Source organism: Protopterus annectens, chromosome 3.part0 (assembly GCF_019279795.1).
Source record: "Protopterus annectens isolate FY-2018-M chromosome 3.part0, PAN1.0, whole genome shotgun sequence".
Classification (NCBI taxonomy): domain Eukaryota; kingdom Metazoa; phylum Chordata; order Ceratodontiformes; family Protopteridae; genus Protopterus; species Protopterus annectens.
In genome coordinates this window covers 917,986,609-918,010,566 of record NC_056731.1, presented here as the reverse complement: position 1 = coordinate 918,010,566, position 23,958 = coordinate 917,986,609, and the positions used below count along the sequence as shown (strand labels likewise).

At 44.4% G+C, this 23,958-nt stretch overlaps 1 protein-coding gene across 2 annotated transcripts in view; it reads left to right on the top strand.

The window, feature by feature from the left end:
- USP14 (ubiquitin specific peptidase 14) overlaps positions 1-23,958 on the top strand; it is a 1,988,776-nt gene that overhangs the window by 608,098 nt on the left and 1,356,720 nt on the right. For both annotated transcript variants that reach the window (XM_044065241.1, XM_044065240.1), the window contains exon 6: positions 2,899-2,957. In XM_044065241.1, the coding sequence (XP_043921176.1) occupies positions 2,899-2,957 (59 nt within the window). The remainder of the gene's footprint in view (positions 1-2,898; positions 2,958-23,958) is intronic.

Here is a 23,958-nt window from a genome sequence, read left to right as displayed (position 1 = left end):
GTTAGTCCTGAAGCGACAGCAACTGATGCAGAAATACTAAGTCTCTGGTATTCAGGCTGACTGAGGGCTACCTGCAGGCAGATGACCCAAGTGTGATGACTGCAACAGTGAATAAACTCGAAGATCTACATTTATGGTAAGTGTACACAACTGTACTTTCTCCGTAGTGGATCAGACACTGGAAAACTTTTAACTAAGATCAAAGAATGTCTGATTTAGACTTTTAACATAGACTTTAATGATGACTTTGCCAATTCTGCAGCTAGGGAAGCAAAGTTGTGTACATTCTAAATTAGATGGTGTGATTCAGGCTTAAGCTTGTTTGCTGTCAGAACTAGTGATCTTTGGCAATTTGCATCTGTTTGATGTAAGGTCATGAGAGTGACATTAAGGAAATGGAGAATTGCTTGGGCTACTTCCTTTCTAGACAAGACGTGGGTTTTAAGTGGTACATTGTCACAACAGTCTTGGTGATTCTTTACTGGCTTGCTTTTTTCTCCATCCAAGCTTTTGTTGAAGCTGCAATTTGTTTATCTGGGGCTATTACTTTTGACTCCTTTTGAGTCTCAGCAGTTCTTTCATCAGTCACTTTTCTGTGTTATGGTAATGTGTTGTGGTACACTGGCTTTGAGTGTTCTTCAGCTGACTTATCTGGCTTCTGCATACCCTTTTTTGTATCACAGCATTCAGTCTTCTTGGGTACACACCTACCATCAATTAAAGAGACTGTGATTAACCACAAGTAATGTTTAGCTGTCCTTGTAGGATTTTCCTGACATTTACTTAGTTGCCTGCTACAGCAAAAGCCATGGTTCGCAGAGAGCTTACAAAGCATCAATGTGATCTTATTGTTTAAAGGTATCAGTCTGGAGAAGGGTACAAAAAAACTTCCATAACATTGGATATACCATGGAACACAGTGAAGACAGTCATCAAAAAGTGGAGAAAATATGGGACAGCAGTGACTTTGCAAAGAACTGGATGTCCCTCCAAAATTGATGAAAAGACCAGATGAAAACTGGTCAGGGAGGCTGCCAAGAGACCTACAGCAACACCGAAGGAGCTGCAGGAATTTCTAGCAAGTACTGGTTGTGTAGTACATGTGACAGCAATCTCCCGTATTCTCCATATGTCTGGACTATGGGGTAGGATTGCAAGACGGAAGCCTTTTCTTACACAGAAAAACATCTAGGCCTGGCTAAAATTTGCAAAACATTACATAGTCTCCCAAAAGCATGTGGAAAATGTGTTATGGTCTGATGCCACCAAGGTTGAACTTTTTGGCCACAATTCCAAATGGTTTGCAAGATGGAAGCCATTTCTTACACAGAAAAATATCCAGGCCCATCTAAAATTTGCAAAACAATACATCATTTCCCTAATGCATGTGGAAAAATGTGTTATAATCTGATGAGACCAAGGTTGAACTTTCTTGCCACAATTCCAAAAGGTACGTTTGACACAAAAACAAGACTTCACATCACCAAAAGAACACCATCCCTACTGTGAACCATGGTGGTGGCAGTATCATGCTTTGTGGTTGCTTTTCTTCAGCTGGAACTGGGAGTTTAGTCAAGGTGGAGGGAATTATGAACAGTTCCAAATACCAGTCATGTTTGGCCCAAAACCTTCAGGCGTCTGCTAGAAAGCTAATATGAAGAGGAATTTCACCTTTCAACACGACAGTGACCCCAAGAATACATCCAGATCAACAAAAGAATGGCTTTACCAGAAGAAAATTAAAAATTTGGAATGGCCCAGCCAGAGTCCAGACCTAAATCCAATAGAAAATCTGTGGGGTGACCTGAAGAGGGCTGTGCAGAAGAGATGCCCTCCCAATCTGACAGATTTGGAGCGCTTTTGCAAGGAAGAGTGGGCAAATATTGCCAAGTCAAGGTGTGGCATGCTGATAGACTCCTTCCCAAGAAGACTGAATGCTATAATTAAATCAAAGGATGCTTCAACAAATATTATTTTAAGGGTGTGCACACTTGTGCAATCAGCTTATTGTACATTTTCTATATTTTTTCCCCTAACGGATTTGTTTTTCATTTGAATTGTACAGATTAAAGGTGGGAAAAGTTTTGAAATGATTTGTTGTGGTCTCATTTTTTATATCACAAAAACCTGGTATTTTAACAGGGGTGTGTATATTTCTATATCCACTGTATATGGCAGCAGTTAATCAGTTCTTTAAGAGGGTCATCTTCTCTGAGTTCCTTTTTCCTCTACCTCTTCTGGTGCTGGGCAGATGTCTCAGTGTCATTTAGTTGGGAATACTTTTGTAAATTTTATCATTTTGTACCTTTATTCTTTTCACTTTCATTGTTTTTCAGTGGGAGATCAGTAATTAGGGATCATGAGGTGTCTCCTAAACTGGCACAGATCAACTCTGTGTGCATTGCAATGGTGCATGCGCCCAGAGGGTAAGAACTTAACATTAGAATTGAATTTCCCAGAGGGCTGTTGTGAAGAAGCAAAAGGTCTCAGAAAGCTAGCATGGCAAGCACTCGTGTTTACTTTCTTTTCAATAAAGTTTCTGGTTCATTTCAAAGAAAAAATTTGTTGTGTGCTCCCTTTAACCTAGGTATAAGCTGTGTGTCCGTATGGTTGAAAGGTGAATTGCCTTTTGCAAGTATTGGCATTTACTTTGGCACATGAAAAGAGCAGAATGCATGACCATGGGTTAGGAGCCACTTTTAAGCCCTCTGAAGTCTTCATATGGTGAGGTGTCATATCAGTATGTTTCTGAGATGGTATATCTGACTGAAAGGAATAACAAGTAGTCGTTGAGCACATAAAAAAATGATGTGTATAACATGTTTTTATTGAATGCACATGTCTTTTTTGAACTGTGTTATTTTGCATTCATTTTATTATTCACTGGTTGTGTTGCAGGTATTCTGGCACCATGAGAGCTTCAGGAGCTACGGCCTCAGCTCAGTACATCACAGCAGGTTGGTGTATGAACACGATAGTCTTGTTCATCTCAAAATTTTAGGTTGTTTGTTTTCCATTGTAATAGTATGATGTTCTTCATCTCACATTGCTGCAGTCCTTACACTTGGGTAGTCCGCTGTCCTCGGTCGGCCCGAATATCAAAGTATAGGGCTGACGTCGGTCAGGGCGCATTTGACTGACGTCAGGACGTCAGGGTACAAATGCGCATGACCGGCGTCATATCCTCAGTCTTTTTTGCCGCATGGTCCGATGCAGAAGCAGCATTGCAAGTGCCGGTTGGCGTTCTGAGATTTTTCGATTTAGAAGTTTCAGACCGAGTTCAAAGTTGGCTAAGTACCCGTTGGGAATATTTTAGTTTCTCTTGCCTCAGTCATTTACCGGATGTCAGAAAAAGTCAATAATTGCATTTCTTGTGGGAAACAGATACCGCATAGAGATTATCATACTTTGTGTATTCCTTGCTTAGGGCCTGAGCACGACGTTGTGGGCTGTCGCTCTTGTGCTAGATTTAATAAACGCACTATAAAGAGAAGGTTGGATTGTGCAAGGTTAGTCTTTGGGAAGTGGTGCAATTATAAAATGCCGTCGGATGCTCCGGCCCGCTTCTCAAGAAGCGCAAGGACAAGGCAGTTAAGCCTAGGCTAGAAGAACCGTCTGTACCGGACGCCGGTTCTTTAGAGGTATCGGTGGAGCCGGTGGCTCCACCGGAGATTTCTTTGTGTTCCCAGAGTGAGACCTTATTATTGCAAGATGTGGCCTCTCAGGAGGCAAGTCAGGCTGAGGGGGCTTCTCAGGTTACTATACTCCCCTCCCTTCCTAAGGTGGCTAGGCCCTCTCCTTCTGTTTCTAAGGCTACTCCCAGGGGCAGGCCAGGTTTAGCTTCAGTTGGTGTTACCCCTAGCTCTTCAGGTACTGTGCCCAAGAAGCATATGCTTAAAATGGCAGAAGATTTGATTACTTTGATTAGGGGTTCTATGCCCCCTCCTGATAAGAGACCTAGGGTGGAGCCTGAGCTGGGGGTTTTGAGCAGGCTTCAGATGTTTCAGAGTCTTCGGCTGAAGACTTGCAGGAGTACTCTCCTTATTCTGATTCTGATGTGGATGATTCTACTCCTTCTGCTACTCCTCCTGAGGATTTTTCTTTTTCGGAAACTCTTCATTCCATGAGGGAGCATTTTAAGTGGGAAGGTCAGGACTTCTCTGATTCCAGGAAAAGGCTTAGGGAATTTCTGTTTCTACCCCAGCATAGGCCTTTGGCTATACCTCCTGTTTTGGATGTGGTGGAAGATGTTTTTACAGAGGCTTCTCTTAATCCTGATTCTTTGCCTCCTGCTCCTGTTAAGCCGGATAGGTATTACAGGGTGCCTGAAGCTCATAAGTATCTTTTTAAGAGTCCTAGGGCAGACCCAGAAACTGTTAGCCAGGGGCCTAAGGGTGTTAAGGCTTCTGTTGTTAAAAATCCGGTTCCTGCAGACAAGGAGGCTAGGGCCTTGGATAGATGGGGAAAGAAAGTTTATACTTCTTCCACTCTTGCTATGAGGGCTCTGAATTGCCAGTTTCACATGTTGAAATACCAAAACTATCTCCTTTCACAATTGAAGTCTAAGGTTGATGCTCTGGCTGTAGGTATTGATTGTAAAGAGTTGCAAGATTTAGTACATGTTTCTGAACAGGTGGGTAAGCATTCTTTGCAATGTGGTTTTGATGCTGTACAGGCCTCGTCTAGGGTGGCTGCCACTGGGTCAGTTCTTCGCAGGCACGCCTGGCTGAGGGATCAGAATTTGTCTGAACATGTTAGAACAAGGATTTTAGATGCTCCTTTACAATCTGACGTGTTGTTTGGTCCTCCTGTTGAGACAGTTTTAAAAAAAATGGAAGACAAGGCTAAGTCTATGCAGACTGTTAAAGATTTTTTGCAGGTCCAGCCTCCAAAGTTTAGTAGAAATTGGCCTACTAAGGGGTGGACGTATCCTTCTTATGATTCCCAGTCTAGGGGTAGATCTAGACGTGGTAGGGGCAGAGCTCAGGGCTCTTTCAGGCCTAGAACAGGGAGTTCTCCTGCACAGGCTTCAGGTGAGGGCAGGGGTCAGTCCTTTCGTAAGCAGACCCAATGACCTACCTTTTCAGCTGCCAGAGCCTGCTCGTCTGGCAGCACCTTTGGGAGGAAGGTTGGCACTTTTCAAAGAAAATTGGAGTTTAATTACCCAGGACAGATGGGTATTGGATATCATACACCACGGCTACAGGTTTCATTTCCATACCTTGCCTCCTTTCAAAGGCATGCCAGACGTTCCTCCTCAACAAAGAATAGAGGCTCACAAACAGGTTTCTCTGTTGCTCCAAATAGGGGCCATACAGCCGGTCCCTATGCCAGAAGTGGGCCTAGGATTTTATTCTCGCCTGTTCCTAGTACCAAAGAAGGGGAACACGTGGAGACCAATTTTGGATTTATCTATCCTCAACACTTATCTGGACATTCCCAAGTTCAAAATGTTGACGTTGCAGCAGCTTTTACCTCTGCTGGGCAAAAATCATTGGATGGTAACTTTAGATCTCAAGGAGGCTTACCTTCATGTTCCTATCAGACTAAGTTGCAGAAAGTATCTGCGTTTTCGAGCTGGGACTTCTCACTATCAGTTCTCTGCATTGCCCTTTGGCTTATCTACTGCGCCCAGAGTGTTCTCGAAAGTTCTGGCTCCAGTGATAGCTTTCTTCAGACTAAAAGGAATACAGATCTATCCTTATTTGGACGACTGCCTGATTCTGGCTCAAGGAAGGGAAGAGCTTCTTCATCATTTGGAATATGTGATAGCAGTGCTAAGATGCCTAGGGTATTCTGTGAACGAAATAAAGTCCAGTCTAGTACCCTCTCAGGACATGTGCTTTCTGGGTGTGAGACTGAATACAGCATCCCAGATGGCCTTTTTAACCCCGGACAAACAAAAGAGTCTATTCCTTTACTTCCATCAACTATCTCATCAGTTCGGGCTGACTGCAAGGACAGTCCTTCAAGCCTTAGGGTTCATGGCATCTTGTATTCTGGTGCTTCCCAATGCCAAACTGCATATGAGGAAGCTACAATGGTATCTCAAAAATGTATGGACACAGCACTGCCAGGATCTGGACACTGTCATTCAAATAATACCTTGCATTCAAAAGGAATTTTTGTGGTGGGCTCAGGAATGTCACCTAAACAAGGGACTCTCTGTGACCCGGCCAGAGGCGAGTCAGATTTTAACGACGGATGCCTCAGACAAAGCTTGGGGAGCTCATCTAAATGGAAAGTGGATACAAAACAAGTGGCCTGTGAGACTACAGCATCTACATATCAACATGAAGGAGATGTTAGCAGTCCAGTTTGCATTAATAGCTTTCAAGAAATTACTTCTTCCAGGGCAGGTGTTGATTCTAACAGACAACACAACTGTCATGTGGTACATCAACAAGCAAGGGGGAATGCATTCTTATCCTCTATGCAGGCAAGCAATGATTTTGTGGGAGACTGCTCTCAGTTTACAGCTCAATCTTCAGGCAAGGTTTCTGCCAGGAGCACAGAACTCCTTAGCAGATGTGTTGAGCAGACGAATTATGGATCCCCACGAGTGGAAATTGGATCCTCATGTATTTCAGAAATTGACAGTGTCATGGGGAACTCCAGACATAGATCTGTTCGCTTCCCCACTAAACCATCAGCTGCCAAGGTTTTGCACAAAAAGGTTTCATCCCACAGCTTGGAGAGTGGATGCTCTTTCTTTCAATTGGAGCAATCTTCATGTGTATGCCTTTCCACCTCTGCCTCTCCTCCCAAAGGTACTTCTAAAGGTCAGACAGGACAAGCCAAGGATGATTTTAATCGCTCCGGATTGGCCTCGACAGCACTGGTACCCATTACTGAGAAGTCTGATACGGAAGCCTCCATGGCCTTTGCCTTCGATTCCACACCTGTTGTCGCAGGAGGACAGCCATTTGCTAAATGTCAAGCTTCACTCTTTGCACCTAACAGCCTGGCATATTCTGTTTTGAACCATAGTGGGCCTCCACTTCCTCAGCAAGTTTTAAATGTTATTTTGGAAGCTAGAAGGCCTAGTGCAAGGAAAGTGTACGCAGATAAATGGAAGAGATTTTTATTTTGGAGTGCAGCAAAAGATTTTGATGTTTCTGAACCTAATTTGTGTGTGGCTCTTCAATATCTTACTGAGTTACTAGACAAAGGTTTGTCTTTCTCTTCTATTAAAGTTCATGCTGCAGCAATTTCAGCTCACTATGATTGCGACCCACCATTGTTTTCTCATCCTTTGTTCAAGCAATTTCTTAGAGGGGCAAAGAATATAAGACCCCCACGAAGAGCTCCTACTCCTGCTTGGGATCTCAATTTTGTGTTGGAGAAACTCACTCTACAACCTTTTGAGCCTGCAGCTACTGCTGAGTTGAAATATTTATCATGGAAGACTGCTTTTTTGTTGGCCATTACCTCTGCAAGAAGGGTTTCTGAATTGCAGGCCCTTATGGCGGTTGAGCCTTTCTTGATTTTCCATAAGGATAGGGTATCATTACGCACTAATCCTTCCTTTATGCCTAAGGTGGTTTCTAGTGTGGCTTTAAACCAAACTATTCATTTGCCTACTTTTTATGCAAATCCCCAAAATAAGGGGAAAAGATTTTGCACACTTTGGATGTACACAGGCAGTTGCGTTATTATCTGGACAGAACTAAAGGGTTCAGGCAGTCTCAGCAGTTGTTTATTTCTTTTGCTTTGAGTTCTCAGGGCAAGCCTGTGTCAAAACAAACTATTTCTAAGTGGATTGGGTTTTGCATTGCTTTCTGTTATTCCCATCATGGCAAGGAGATTCCAGCTGGGATTAGGCCTCATTCCACTAGGGCTACTGCCACTTCAACAGCTTTTTGAGGGAGTGGCAACCAAGGATATTTTGGAGGCAGCTACTTGGAGTTCTGTGCATACTTTCTCTAGGCATTATCACCTGCCACTTTACTCTAAGTCCAGGGCTGGTTTTGCCACTGCTGTTTTGCAGGGCATTTTGGCAGCTCCTGCTTCCTTGTAGTTAGCCATCCTCCCTTACCTCTGCTTTGGGATTCTACCCAAGTGTAAGGACTGCAGCAATGTGAGATGAAGAACATAGTACAGTTTTGTACCTACCATAAATGTAGATGTTCAAGATCCACATTGCTGCAGTCCAATTTACCCTCCCTCCTTCCCCTCTGTAGTTGGAGGTGGTTGTGTGGGTTGGGTTGTACATATTGTGTATATTGTATATATTGTACATATAGTTAGTGCAAGGGGGGTTGGTTAGTTGTTTGCTGTCTTTAGGTTTTGACCTTTATTTTTAGGGTCTTCTGACATCTGGGGCAAGAAAAGACTGAGGATATGACGCCGGTCATGCGCATTTGTACCCTGACGTCCTGACGTCAGTCAAATGCGCCCTGACCGACGTCAGCCTTATACTTTGATATTCGGGCCGACCGAGGACAGCGGACTACCCAAGTGTAAGGACTGCAGCAATGTGGATCTTCGAACATCTACATTTACGGTAGGTACAAAACTGTACTTTTTGAAGGTGCAGACACTCGTGTGAACAATATTCAGTTGTAATTAAGGTTGATGGAATTTGAGGCTTGACCCAAGATTTTTTTGTTGTTAATATCTGTAGAGGATCCAATGCAGTCTTTACTTCATTTATTTGATGTCATTTCCATTCATTCCTGAACTTGTGGGTTAGGATCCAATTCGCAGATACGACTTGGCCAATTTCTATATCTCTGTGATCTGATTATCGAGGCCCTTCCTTACCCATAATGCCTCATTCCCCCAGAATACCTCAGATCCCATTTGCCGCTCATCAGACATAGACCAGGATTGAAAATCTCTCATGCTTCTTTTGGGTTTAATGATTTTTTTCTTTGTTCAGCGTTTCTTTCTCTAAAAGTTTGTCTTTGTACTATTCTTCCTTACTCTTTGACTATTATATATTTAAAAAAGGGCTTTTACTACATATTTTTTTCCATAGATGTGTACTTCTTGTTACCATAGTTAAGTTTTCTTCTTTTCTTTCTTCCTTTGTTCCTTCTTTCTTGATTATATATACTTTTATATCTTGTTTAAGGTAGCCAGCATGTCTGACAAGCTGGCTGGTTTTAAAAAAATGCGCTTCTTGTGGGAATAAGATTCCTCAATCTGATGCCTGCAGGGAGTGCATTTACTGCCATGGTCTGGTGCACCTGGAATCACCCTGCTCAGTTTGCGCTGGGTTTAACCAGCATGCCCTTAGTGACTGAAGAAATAAACTGATTTTAAAGGGAGCCAGTTTCCCCAAGACTCATATCGCCCCTTCTTCAGCAATCTCCCAAAAGGACTTCCAGGCCTCCTCCTACTTCACATCCATTAAGTCTTCCAGAAACTGAGGTTGTTAGAATGATGAGGAAATTTCTCAGGACACAAATCCAGATTGGGGTTTTGCCAGCTCCATTTCCCAATGGATCCATGAGCTGCCATTTTGCTTTTGTCAAAGTTGCTCCTTCTTTGATACAGCCAACTGCTTTAGGAGTCCTAGTATACGAAGGTCCCAAGAGGTGAGACATCAGACCTTGATGGTACCTGTGATCTGCTTGGCTACGATGTCTGAGCGGGATGGCTATTAGAGCTGAAGCCTCGACATCTGATCTGAGGGTTTACTTTGACTCCAAAGTTTTTGGAGCCATCACTTTCCCTCTGAGCTTCAGCATTCAACAGTTTGGCACTGACCCCCCCCCCCCCCCGAGCAGGGGACCTATGGGGCTCGAGGGTTTGCTCAGAGAGTTTCGGCTCTGGAGGGATTGCCTTCGATGTCCCTGGGCACTTCTGCCTTTGAGGTGGTGCAGAGGGCACTCTGTCCAGGAGAGCCCCGACTTTCATATCCTTGGATTCATGTTCCACCCCCTTGGATCCTTTGCTTGAGTCCTCTGTTCTATCACCTCCAGGACAGCCACCCCAAAGGAGCTTCCAATCTGTTCAACCCTCGGGACCCGTTATTTCTACACCCCTGGGAGCAGGGGACCAGTGGGGCTCGGGGGTTGTCTGCTCAGCGAGTTTCGGCTCTGGAGGGATTTCCTTCGATGTCCCTGGGTACTTCTGCCTTTGAGGTGGTGCAGCGGGTACTCTGTCCAGCAGAGCCCCGACTCTCACATCCTTGGATCCATGTTCCACCCCCTTGGATCCTTTGCTTGAGTCCTCTCTTCTACCACCTCCAGGACAGCCACCCCAAAAGAGCTTCCAATCTGTTCCACCTTTGGGACCCCTTATCTCTTCAGATACCTCCCCGGAGCATCCCACTGAAGGGGTTCCCCACAAGAGAAAGTGCAAGAGGGGAGGCACTTGGATTCTCCTGAAGAATCTGTCACAGAGGACACCAATTTTGAAGAGGAGGAAGGGTCCCAAGATCCTGACGATGTCTCATTTGGTAAAATTCTTTGCTAGAAAGGTGATTGGTCTACCCAAAATCCTACCCAGGAGGAATCAGTGTTTGTAGAAGCCTTCGGGTCTGGGCCATCTACATCTTGGGTGCCCCCCCATGGATGACCTTGTTGAGCTTGTCTCCTGCAGGGCATGGAAGGAGCTAGATGCTGTGGAACCCATTCCTAAGTCACCCAGTAAAATCATTACTGCCCCTACAAACAGACCACATTAGACTAAGGGTATCCTTGTAAATGCCATGGTTGTTGCGGCAGCCACCAAGAAGGAGGTAGCTGAGCAAAGCTCCACTGTCCGCACCCCCCTCAACAGGGAGTCTAGGGCTTTGAACAGATTTCGTAAGAAGGTCTATGCTTCAGTGACCTTTGCATTGCAATCTCTGAACTGCCTGGAACACTTCACCAGACTACAGAGGGACTTAGTCATGGAACACTCTAGCTGTGTCCCAGGGACCATGTTTGCTGTGGAACTAAATTTTTTTCCTCCAGAATGGCCACTCTACAATCGATATCAAACGTGTCCATGAGGTTAATCTCACATGGTGAGGAAGATACCTCAAGTGCTGCTGGTTCAGGCATTGCCATAAGGCATCATCCCTGGATGTGACTTTGTGACTTCATAGAACCTTTCAAGGCATCCTTCATCAGTGCTCCTTTTGATGGATCATCTTCGTTTGGCCTCACGGTTAAAGGAACTTGCTCCTGTAGTGAGACAGACGGTAAGACCTTGTTTGCTGTCAGAATCTGTTTTTCTACCCCACAAAGACTTTTCTCCAGGAAACAGCGTGGTGGTAAAAAGATGTGGTTCAAAAAGTCTCAAGATCCTTTTCGGAATCACAGGGAGATTTTTCCCTTAGAGGCAGAGGGAGAAATAACTACAATGGTAGGCACTGCCCATGAGGCAGAGGGGGTCCCCCCAAAGTCCAGGATCTCGATTTGTTCTCAGACCGATCTTTCCAGCACTCTTTAGAGGTTGCCCTACTGTTCCTCTCTGGAGGCAGTTGGGGGAGCTTATCCTTGCACGCAAATGCCTGGTCAGCCATCACAAGTAATCTTTGGGTGCAAAGTATCATATCCAGAAGATATTTCATCCCATTTTTACAACTCCCCAAATCAAAGAAAAATCTCCCCGATGTTGCACCAGTCAGTGGGAAGCAGCAACTCTAGAAACTACGAAACGGCTAGAAAAGAGTCATCCAGAATGCCCCACCAGACCAAATTGAATCCAGAATCTACTCAAGGTTCTTTTTAGTATGAAAAAAAGACGGGACCTGAGGCCAATTTTGGACCTAACTTTCCTGAACAAGTCAGTAAAGAACTCGAAATTCTGGATGGTCACTGTACAAATCCATTTTACCACTACTACAAAAGGATGACTTGATGTGCTCAGTTGACCTTCAGGATGCATACTATCATATCAAAATGAACAGGTGCTCCAGAGGGTTTCTCCACTTCTGGCTGGAAGCCAGTCATCATCAGTTCAGAGTACTCCCCTTTGGTTTCACCACGACCCCCATGGTGTTCACCAAATGTATGGCAGTAGTGGCAGCTCACTTGAGAGTGCATGCATTCAATGTGTTTCCTTATCTAGACTATTAGCTCCTGACTGCATCAACCAGGCATCTGTTAATACAAGCCAGAGATTATCTGCTACATCTAGCTCCCACTTTGGGTATCACAATCAGCATGAAAAAATCTCAACTACAGCCCATACAGATGATAGACTTCATAGGAGCACGTCTGGACACAGCCAGTTGTCTAGCCTGCCTACCTGCCGACAAGATTTCCACGTTAAGATTACATATCAGACAGATTCTGGAGATCCCAACACCTCCAGCAACTGTCATCCTCAGCATTTGGTTCAACATTGATTCCTACAGCATGGTTGCACATGAGAATTCTACAGTGGACTCTAGCAGTCCAATGGTCTTTACTTCTGTACCTGATGAATCATGTTGCAAAGTTATCCTGAGTGTGCAAGCACTCTACTATGGTGGCTACACTTGGAGGAAGTCAAACAAGGACATCCCTTTGTTCTTCTTCCCCCAACACCATGTTGACCATGGATGCCAGGAGGTGGGGCATTACTTGGGTCAGATGGTCTAAGGCACGTGGTCGATGCAGGAAATCAGTTTGCATATCAGCATTGTAGAGATATGAGCAGTGCTTCTAGCTTTGCAAGCCCTTCAAAACTTTCTTCCTCTAGGGACTGTTACAGTACAGGCAGACATGTCAGTAGTTTGGTACATCAACAAGCAGGGAGCAACCAGATCCTACCCACTGTGTCGAGAAGCAGTTGAGGGTTTGACATTTGTTGATTTCTTCCAGCTGCTTTTTAATCACAATGCATATTCCAGGGAAGTCCAGGATTCTAGTGGACAGGCTCAGCAGAACTATCCTGATTCCTCATGAGTGGTCTCTAAATCAATCAGTGGCAAACATGATTTTCCACAAATGGGGGTCAACCTTGCTGCGACCTCTTCGCATCCCCTTCCAACAAGAAATGCAGCAGGTTTTTTGCCCTGATTCCTCCACAGGTACAGTCACCAAGAGATGTTGTAGTCCATGTTTGGCCCTCCTGTCTCCTTTATGCTAACGCTCCCTTTCCCCTCATCCCCAAATTCCTCCAGAAGGCACAGAGGTTGAAGAGCAAGATGATCCTCATTGCTAACTTTTGGCCTTGACAAGTCTGGTTTCCCTTCCTCTGGGCTTATCTGATATGCTCTCCATGGGCACTGGAACCAAATCCAGATTTCCTGTCCCATCCATCAAGGCAGATTCACCCGGATCTTCCAGGACTAAAACTAACCCCATGGTTTCTCCAATTCCAGTGATAGCTAGAAATACCAGGCTTTCATCTCCAGTTAAGAAGAGTTTGATATCCTGACATAAAGCTTCTAGGAAATTCTATAAGAGCGAATGGAAAAGGTTCTGTGTATGGGCTCAACAAAAACACTTAGACCCCTTCTTAGCTCTTGTTCCAGCAGTTTTAGATTTTCTTACTTCAATTTTCCAGGACGGAGCAAGTTTTTCTACTGTTAAAGTACAACTGGCAGCCATCTTGAATTCTCGTATTGGAGAAATATCATCATCTGCTTCATCCAGATTGTGTAAGGCTTTTCTTAGGGGTACCTTCTTACTGATATCCCCTCTAAAAGATCCCATTCCTCCTTGGGACTTCAGTATCTTGCAAGCTCTTGTTCATCTCCCTTTTTGAACCCTCAGCTAGGGTTGATTTAAAATATATTTCATGGAAGACAGCATTTTTGGTAGGTATTACTTCAGCTAGAAGAACATCTGAATTTACAAGCATTGTCATCTAAACCACCATACATGATTTTTCCTAAAGATAGTGACCTTACACACCAGTTCTTCCTTCTTACCCAAAGTTGCTTCTGAAACAGTATCAATCAAGTCATCAACCTACCAGTATTCTTTCCAAATTTCCAAAATAAAAGTGAATATACTCTTCACCTTCTAGATGTTCATAATTGCGATTTTATCTTGATAGGAAAAAACCTTTTAGAAAATCAGACCAGCTTTCTGTCTGCTTTTCTAATGTTAGAAGGGGAAGGCCAGTTTTCAAATCCATACTGGCTAAATGGATAACAAATTGCATTTCTTATGTATATTCTTAAAGTATGACATTTCCTTAGCATTTGAAAGTTCACTGTACCAGATCAATGTCTACATCTCAAGCCTTCTGGTCCAGAATTTCTGTTGATGACATTTGTGCAGCTGCTTCTTGGTCAAATTATTTTACCTTTATTGCACATTAGAAGCTGCATATCATTTCTAGAAATCGATCTGCCTTTGGTTCCACAATGCTGCAGAACATCCTTCCACGAGGGCCACCTGAGGATATTGTAGCTGGGGACTCTGTCCCACAGGTTGAGGAACAAATGAAACTTACATCATCAGATAAAGAAGTTATATACTCACCATAACATTCCACTTGTGTTGTCCATTTTCATTCTTTCTCAGCCCCCCCTTTCCCTCTTTTCATGATTATGAGAGACCTGATGGATGTACCTGTAGTACCATGGCACTGTTTGAGCTCCTGAACATTATGCTGTCACTTTCTGTCAGTTGTTCATAATATATATACAGTTGTAGATGCACTGTAAATATGTTAGCAGCAAACTCGATCTGAGGTATTCTGATGGAATGAGGCATTATGGGTAAGGGAGGAGCTCACAAATTGGGTCCTAGATTTCTGGAAATTTGCTGAGTCTGATCCGAGGATCAGATCTGAACCCACAGGTTGAGTAAGAATGAAAATGGACAACACTGATGGAATGTTATGGTGAGCATATAACTTTTTATACTTGTGTACTTCAGTAAAGATTTGATGAGCAGTAGGTAAATAAGATTCTCACACACCAGTGGTGGTGGTTGTCTTTCGGCTTTTCCCGGTTAGGGTCACCACAGCGGAACTCTGGTCCGCTAATGATTGGCAGTAGATATCGCACACCAGTGGTATATTTTGCAAATTTTGGCAGCCTTGGCGAGAAGGCCAGCAGATGCCAAGAAAGTTTGTCATGATATGAAAACAGCTGATTTGATGTCTGTTTTTATTCATTCTTCAACAAGTGGGTTTGGATTCAACCAGGCTGCTTTTTACAGCTCGTGCGTACTGGAAAGCTGTGAAGCACCTCCCTTAACCATAATGCTGTAGTCTCCTACCATACATACCTCATAGCTCGTTTACTTCCTTTGCGTATGGATGTGGTTGCTGTTGGCTCTTGAGCTTTAGTGTTGTTCTTTGAGTAAAGTAGGACATTTACATTTTATTTCCCTTTCTAGTTATTATCTACAGTATATTCCTCCCTTGTCCTGCGTACACTTATCAGTGTAATTTAGCTTAACATTGTTGGTAATCTTTTCTTTTGCTTTTAAACTTTACCCTTGTGGTAACTTCTTCAGTTAACATTGTTGATAGTTTTTCACTTTCTTCTTTTCTTTCTTTCCCTTAAGATGTCTATTATTAGGACAAAATTTTTTCACCAATATAGCTGAAAAACCTTCAGGATTTAAAAAAAATGTAAAGATATTGTGTGCATCAAATCCCTCTTTCATATGCACACAATTCTTTTGTGTACTGTTTAGGCCCAGCTTATTTAAGAGTCTTGTGAGATTTGTAAATTCTCTAATCTGGGCCATTAGTAGACCACAAAAATAAACTTATTTTGAAAGGTTTATTGCCAACTTCCTTTTCGGAGTCTTAATCTGGAGCTCAAACCTCCAAGAAATCAGAGAAAATGGATTCTAGAAAGCGTCCCATCGGACCCCTCTGGATTGTCCACTCCTCACTCAGATCCTACTGTTGAACCACCTCTCAAGGCGTTTAAGTGATCAGATCTGACTTCTTTGGATCCAAAGACTAAACCCTCGGATCTGACAGCTTCTGATAACAGATATACCTCATTGGATCTGACACAGTAGGAGCCAAAGAAGTTTCCTAGGACCCGATATACATTATCTGTATTATCTGTAGATCCTTTTCCTTTCCATTTCCATTGCTTTTCCTAGAGAGACCCCTTCAGTGTCCTCTTGTCATTCTTCCAGGAGTCTGACAAAAGTGGATGTGGATAGAATGATGAGATTTCTCTTGGCACAAATTCAGATGCGAGTTTTCCCAGCTCCTACCCCTATGGGATCCGGAGACCTTTACCAGTACTACTCCATCTGTGTTGGCTCCTTCTTTGATCTGTCCTTTGTCTTCGGAGCTCTTGGATCTGAGACTTCCAGAACCGTTGGTGATGGATCTGACGATTGTCATAGCTTCTGCTCCAATACCTTCTCTGAGTGGACTGGCTTCGAGTGTGTTGGAGCTGTAGCCCCATTGCGAGATCTGAGGTGTTAGTCAATTCTGAAGTTGTCAGAGAATGTTCTGCCCCTTGGAGCCATGGCTTTATAGATTCTTTTTGAGCTGAAGACAGCCCACCTAAGGCAGAGGTCAGGGTCATCGGCCTCCTCCACCCTGAGGCATTCTGCCTTTGAGGTAGTGGAGTGCGTGTTCTCTACTTCTAGAGGAAGGATGGTGGAAACAGTTCCTAAGAATGCTAATAAGTTCCTAAGTCCCCCCAAAGACAAGTTTTTTTGGAGCAAAGGCTTCCTGTTGATGCTGTTGTGGTGGCTGCAGCTACCAAAAAGGAGCTCGCCGAACAGAGCTCAACACTCCATCCCCCGAACAGAGAGTCCCGTGTGATTGACCATTTTGGGAAGTGCATATTTGCCTCAGCTACGTTCAGATTGAAAACAGCTAGTTACATGGCACACTTTACCCGGCTGCAAAGGAACTTTGGTATCAAAGCTCTCCACTTCCCTTTCTGAGTTGCTACCTCCGGAGAATTTCAAATTGTTTTTTCTGAAGCTGTCTACTCTGACTTCCCTGGCTAAAGCCTCGATGAGGTTGATCTCCAATGCGGTGGAGTCCACCTCTCAAGCGGCAGGTACTGGCATTGCCATTAGGCACCATGACTGGCTTCACCTTTGCAGGTTTCCGGAACCTTTTGAGTCTTTTACCAATGTCCTTTTTGATTGGTCAACTATTTGGCCCTTCGGTCAAAGAAACTTTAACCCATAGTGAGCAGGAAGCAAAGACTCTGTCCACGTCAGTCTATTCCATAACTATCCTTTTCCATAAATCAGAGGGGTATTAAGAAACTGTGGTTCTGTAGGTCTCAGTCTTCCTTCCTTCCAGGATGCTCCACAGGAATCCTCTTCCTCCGGCCAGAGTCAGAGGGGGTCTGCAGAACCAAGGCTGCCCGGGAACCCTTCTCGGCAAAGGCCCCTCAACACTTCTGAAGCTCTGACCAGCTGTCCTGCCCTGGAGGCAGTTGGGGATCATCTCTCCCTCCACCAGATAGCCTGGACAAGCATTACCTCAGATCAGTGAGTGTTAAACATTGTGTCCAGGGGTTACTTCATACCCTTTTTCAGCCCCCTCCACTTCAAAAATCTCTCCTGGGCATTCCACCCTGCCAAAGGGAGTTGGCCTTTCTAGAAGTTCAAGATCTCCTAAAAAAAAGAGCCATCAAGGAGGTCTCAACAGGACACAACGGTGGTCCGTAACTTACTCTCACTTCTTTTTGGTGTCCAAGAAAACTGGGGACCTACATCCCATTTTTGACCTTAGTGCTTTAAATTTGTCGGTCAAGAAGTCAAAGTTCCTGATGGTTACTGTTCAGTCCATTCTGCCTCTTCTGTGCAGGGACGATTGGATGTGCTCAGTGGATCTCAAGGATGTTTACTATCACATCAGAATCAACAGCCACTCCAAGGAGATACCTGCGCTTCCGGTTGAGGGCTAATCACCATCAGTTCAGAGATCTGCCCTTTGGACTTGACACAGGCCCCTAGGTGTTTACCAATGTATGGCAGTGGTGGCAACTCATCTCTGGCTGCAAAGCTTCCAGATCTTCCCTTATCTGGATGATTGGCTTCTCACGGCCCCCAGAAAGCATTAACTCACATTGGCCACGGATTATACACAGTCTGTTTCAGGACATAGGCATCACAGTCAGCTTGCCCAAATCCCATCTTGCTCCGTGTCAGAGCCTGGAATTCATAGAGGTCCTTCTGGACACTGTGTCAGAGATTGCAACACTTCCCCTATGCAGAGTCAAGATGATCCAGGCCGGGTAAATTTTCTGCTGGATCTGGAGTGTCCCACAGTCCACTTAATCCTGCAAGTGCTTGGTTCAATGGCAGTGGTGATGCAATTAGTTCCTGTTGCCAGATATCATAAGGGTCCTGCATTGGACCCTGGCAGTGCAATGGCCAGCTCACCTTCATCCCATGTGCTTGGTTGTTAGGATTTCTGAAGTCTGCAGATGCCACCTTACTTCCTGGCTCCAGGCTCAGGATCTTCTTCTAGGCAGACCCTTCTGTCTTCCTCAACCCCAAGCCATAGTGACCAAGGATGCCTCCCTGTTGGGGGGGGGGGGGGCATTTTCGAGGAATGACTGTTCAAGGCACGTGGTCCCCCTCAGACCAAATTGCACATAAATATCCTGGAGATGAGAGCAGTCCTGCTAACTTTGCAAGCCTTTCAGGACTACGTCCCTGTCGGGACCTTTGCAGTCAGACAACATGGCAGTGGTCTGGTACATCGACAAGCAGAGGGGAACACAATCTTATGCCCCGTGCAGAGAGGCCATGAGAGTGTGTGAATGGACGATGTCTTCCAGACGCTTTCTTCTTTCAACGCACATTTCTGGAAGTTCCAACGTGCTAGCTGGCAAACTCGGCAGATCTATCCTAAGTCCTCACAAGTGGTCCCTGTACCCATCAGTGACACTTTAGATATTCAACCACTGAGGCCTTCCTTGCTGCGATCTTTGCCTCCCTGGATAACCACAAATGCAGCAACTATTTTGCCCTGATGCCCTGATCCCCTTAACGGGGAAGTTACCCAGGGACACTGTGGTTCACGTTTGGCCATTGGGGCATCTATATTCTTATCCCCCAACTCCCTTCATCCCCAACATCTTACAGAAAGTTCATCACCTGAAAACTCATCTCATCCTGCCTGCCCCCTTCTACCCACTTTGGATATTCGATCCCATTCTGGATTTCATTTCCCATCCTTGGGGGCTTCCTCTTCCCAGTCTTCAGTCTCTTCATCTGACTGCTTGGTACCTCCAATTTCAATGATTCTTTCCCAGTCCAGGCTTCCTTCCCCGGTTAAGGCCATCATTTTTGGCTTCCCAAAAGCCGTCTACCAAGGTGTATTCCAGCAAATGGAGGAGATTCTTTATATGGATAAAACAATGCAATCTAGATCTCTTTTCAGCTTCTGTTCCTGACATGTTGTTCCTGGCCTTTCTTTTTCAACAGGGGCTAGTTTCTCCATGATTAAACTCCAACTTCCATTTGAGCGAAAGTCCCACTTTTACTTCTAGGCTGTGCAAGGCCTTCCTTAAAGGGCTTTTCTTACTCAGACCTCCTGTAAAGGATCCCTGCCCCATGGGATCTCACTCTGGTGCTGCAGTCATTGACACATAAACCTTTTGAACCTGTGGCGACCTTGTGACCTCAAATTCCTGTCCTGGAAGACTGTCTTTTTGGTGGTGGTTACTTCAGCCAGAGGGGTCTCCGAATTGCAGGCTCTCTGCATTAAAGGGCTCTCTGCATTAGAGCCTCCTTCATGGTATTCCATAATGAATGGGGTCTCTCTTGGGACCGATCCTTCCTTTGTCTGTCCCTAAGGTAACTTCTGAGGCAAATCTTAGTCGATTCAACTTCCTGTGATCTTTCCAAATTGTTCCAATAAAGGAGAATATCCGTTGCATTGTTTGGATGTTCATAGGCAGCTATGTTTTTACCTCAAGTAGACTGAAAATTTTTGTAAGTCTGATCAGCTCTTGTTAACTTTTCTCAGGTCAGGAGAGGTCATGCGGTTTCCAAGGTGTCTATTCCTCATTGGACAAGTCAAAGCTCACTTTACTAGGTTAGCCACATCTTCTGCCTTCTTGGCTGAACTTTCTTTAGATGAGATTTGCACTGCTGCCACTTGGTCTAATCCCAGTACCTTTGTTGCTCATTACATGTTGGACTTGGCATGCAGGAGCAGGGCTTCCGTTGGTTCTTCTGTGCTCCAGCATATCCTTCCATGAGACCTTCCAGGGTTATTAGTAGCTGGGGACTCTGACCCATTCGAGATCAGTAAGGACACGGATAGCAGCTCTAGCAGTTCAAAAGTTACTAAGAAAAAGTCATTCAAGAAGTCCCCGCAGACCAAATCAGATCCGGAAGTTGCTCAAGGTTCTTTTTAGTAACAAAGAAAACGGGGGACTGGAGGCCCATTTTGGACCTCAGCAGACTCAAGTCTGTCAAAAAGACAAAGTTCTGGATGGTGACTCTGCAGTCCATACTTCCCTTTCTGGGAAAGCACAATTGGATGTGTTCCATTGATCTTCAGGATGCGTACTACCATATCAACATGGACAGGTGATCCAGGAGATTTCTATGCTTCCGGCTGGGAGCCAGTCACTACCAGGTCAGAGCTCTGCCCTTTGGCCTCACTGCAGCCCCCAGGGTGTTCACCAAATGCATGGCAGTAGTCGCTGCTCATCTGAGGCATCTAGGAATCTGGGTGTTTCCATATATAGATGACTGGCTCCTTACCGCCACCACCGTGCATCGACTAACCGAGACAAGGGACACCTCAATACGCCTCTGCTCTCAGCTAAGCATCACTATAAACTATGAAAAGTCTGCCTTGTTGCATAGTCAATATATTACTTTTATAGGAACAGATCTAGACACCAAAGGCATGATAGCAAAATTGCCTCAGGAGAGAGTGTCCACCATTCGACGCCAAGTTGCAACTCTAATTGGGAGGAAAAAGACTCCAGCACAATTTGTTCTCAAAGTCCCAGGCTCAATGGTGGCAGCTATAATTCTAGTTCCCTTGGCACGTTTCTACATGAGGTTATTGCAGTGGCTCCTGTTTGCTCAATGGTCCATGCAAGATCTACCCATGTCTAATGACATTGTCATCTCAGAGACCTGCAAGAAGGACCTAAAATGGTGGCTTCAGTCCGCCCAGCTGATAGGCAGACCATTCGTTCTCCCCCAGCCAGTGGCCAAAGTGACCATGGACACTTCCCAGATAGGGTGGGGGGGGCATTATATGGGACAGACTATTCACGGAACTTGGCAACAACACAAGTACCATTTGTACATAAATGTCTTTGAGATGAGAGCGGTGCTCCTGGCATTGCAAGCACTTCACCACTCTCTCCCCAAGGGGACGATTGCGATTCAGACGAACAACATGTCACTGGCACGGTACATAAACAAGGCGGAACCAGATCCTATCACTTATGTCTAGAGCCCCTAAGAGTATGGCAATGGGCAATATCCTCCCAACTCTTTCTGATCACAATACACATCCCGAGGAAATCCAACGTGATAGTGGACAAACTAAGCAGGGCTATCCTTATGCCTCACAAGTGGTCCCTGAAACATGACATTGCGAATCGGATCTTTCACAAGTGGTGCCAGCCTTGCTGCGATCTTTTTGCCACATCAATCAATGCAAAATGCAGCAGTTATTTTGCCCTAGTCCCCCCACTGGGACAATCGCCCAGGGATGCACTTGTTCACAATTGGCCCCCAGGACTTATGCATGCCTTTCCTGTTTCCTCTGGTCCCCAAGGTTCTTAAGAAAGCAGAATCAGTGGGTTGCAAGCTAATCATCATTGCTCCCTACTGGCCTCATCAAATCTGGTTCCCGTTTCTATGGCCCATCTCCTGGAGGAGCCTTGGATCCTGGACCCAGCTCTGGACCTGCTGATGGATCAGTCGGGCACACTCCATCCTTCCTTACAGACCCTCAAGCTGACAGCTTGGTTCCTCCACTTCCCGATTTAGCCAGGCTTCCTGACATCTCCCTGGCCGTACAACATATTCTCATCTCCTCTCTCAAATCCTCTACGAGGAAACTGTATACTAGTAAATGGAAACACTTCTCTTGTTGGGCTGTCAGCAATAATATTGATCCTTTTACTGCACCCATTTCAAAGATACTAGAATTCCTGTCTGAAGCTTTTAACCAAAGAGCAGCAGCAGCAACTATCAGAGTTCAGTTGGCTGCTATTTCTTACTTCCACGTGGGAGAAATGGGTTATAATGTTATGTCCCACAGGCTATGCAAAGCATTTCTGAGGGGTACCATTCTTTTGAGACCCCCAATAAGAGAACCACTTCCTCCTTGGGATCTAAATTTAGTCCTAGCTGCCTTGATTCTTTCTCCAGTCAAACCAGTCAGTTCTTTTGCTCTAAAATGTTTGACTTGGAAAACTATTTTTGTGATCATCATTACCTCAGCTAAGAGAGTATCAGAATTACAAACCCTTTCCATTCGTTCCCCTTATTTAATTTTCCATAAGGATAGCGTTTCTCTTTGGGCCAACCCTTCTTTTCTACCAAACATTTGCTCAGAGTTCGATAGAACTACCAGTGTTTTTTTCCGAACTATGACAACAAGGCAGAATACAAACTCCACCAGTTGGATGTTCATAGACAGTTATGTTTCTGTTTCCACAGGACTCAGGAATTCAGACAATCTGACCAGTAGTTTGTAACCTTTGCAGAGAACAAAAAGAGAACTTCAGTATCGAAAGTGACTTTATCAAAATGGATTTCAGATACCATTACTTACGTCTGCAATTCATAAAACAAGCAACTACCAGGAAAATTTCAAGGACACTCAACCAGGGCTTTGTCTACCTCTACTGCCTTTCAGGCCAGACTGCCTTTAGACTCCATTTGTGCCGGGGCTATGTGGGCTAACCCCCATACCTTCATTACTCATTACAAAGTAGATGTGGCCTCCTGGAATAGGGGATCCTTTGGTTCCATGGTTCTGAAGAGTATATTCCATTGAGCCACCCAAGAAGAAGGTGCTGGGGACGCTGTCCAAACTAACAAGAAGGAAGGCGAGATAGGGACAACATAACATAAAGACGTTGTACTTAGTGTAATGTTCCATGTTTGTTGTCCGTGATCTCTCCTTCCTTCTTGCATTCCACCTTCCTTCCCCCTCCTGGAGTATCGAGAAGAGTTATCCATATTTGACTATATAGGCCTTGGTTCCCTTCCTGCCTTATGAGTAGGATAGAATAAGAATTTCTACTTATGGCTTGAGGGTTTCTTCTTATATACATATACATGTATTTTTGTTAGATATGTCTATAGTTTATATATCTACACATTGTGGCCTAGTGTTATGGGTTATCACAAACAAGATCTGGGTAACTAGCTCTAGGCATGATGGGATAGGGACTAGCCTCCACCCAGTGGAAGCTCTCAAGCTATAGAATATGGCCGAGATGGAGCCGAGGTTCAGCTCTGAACCCAACTAACAAGAAGGAAGGCGAGATCAAGGACAACAAACATGGAACGTTATGTTAAGTACATAACTTCTTTTTTCCACAACGTTACTATATTGCATTTTATATTGCTTATTTACAACTGTCATTTATTAATTACAATTGTTTCCAAATATCTGTGTACCATATGTTGTGTTATAATAATTACCTTTTATGGAGCTTTTCTCCCCGGACCTGCAGTAAAAATGGGTTCTTTCTGGCCAGTGGAGTTTCCCAGCGGACAGATGCCAATAAATAAATTATTTGAAAATAAGTAATAAGAAAACACAAGCAACTGTAAATATTAGTTGGCTACGGAAGCAAAGTGTGACAGAAAAAAATTATGAATGTTTTTCTGAATTTGTGAAAATATACACTGTATGTATATGTGGTTTACTATCAAAACCTGGAAAGACATTCCATCTAGTAATGACTTACTTGACTAACTTGAAATTACAAACTTCGAAAAGGCACAAAGACAAAACCGGTCATGTCAACAAGTCCATTTTTGACATAGTCTACATTATCCAGTGTACCTTACTGGCAAGACATGCCCAACTAATGTTTTACAAGGGGGCAAGCTCCCCTGCACCCCTCAAGTGGGGGATTGTGCCCTCCACAACCCCTGCTAATTACGTATACAAACTCTGAGA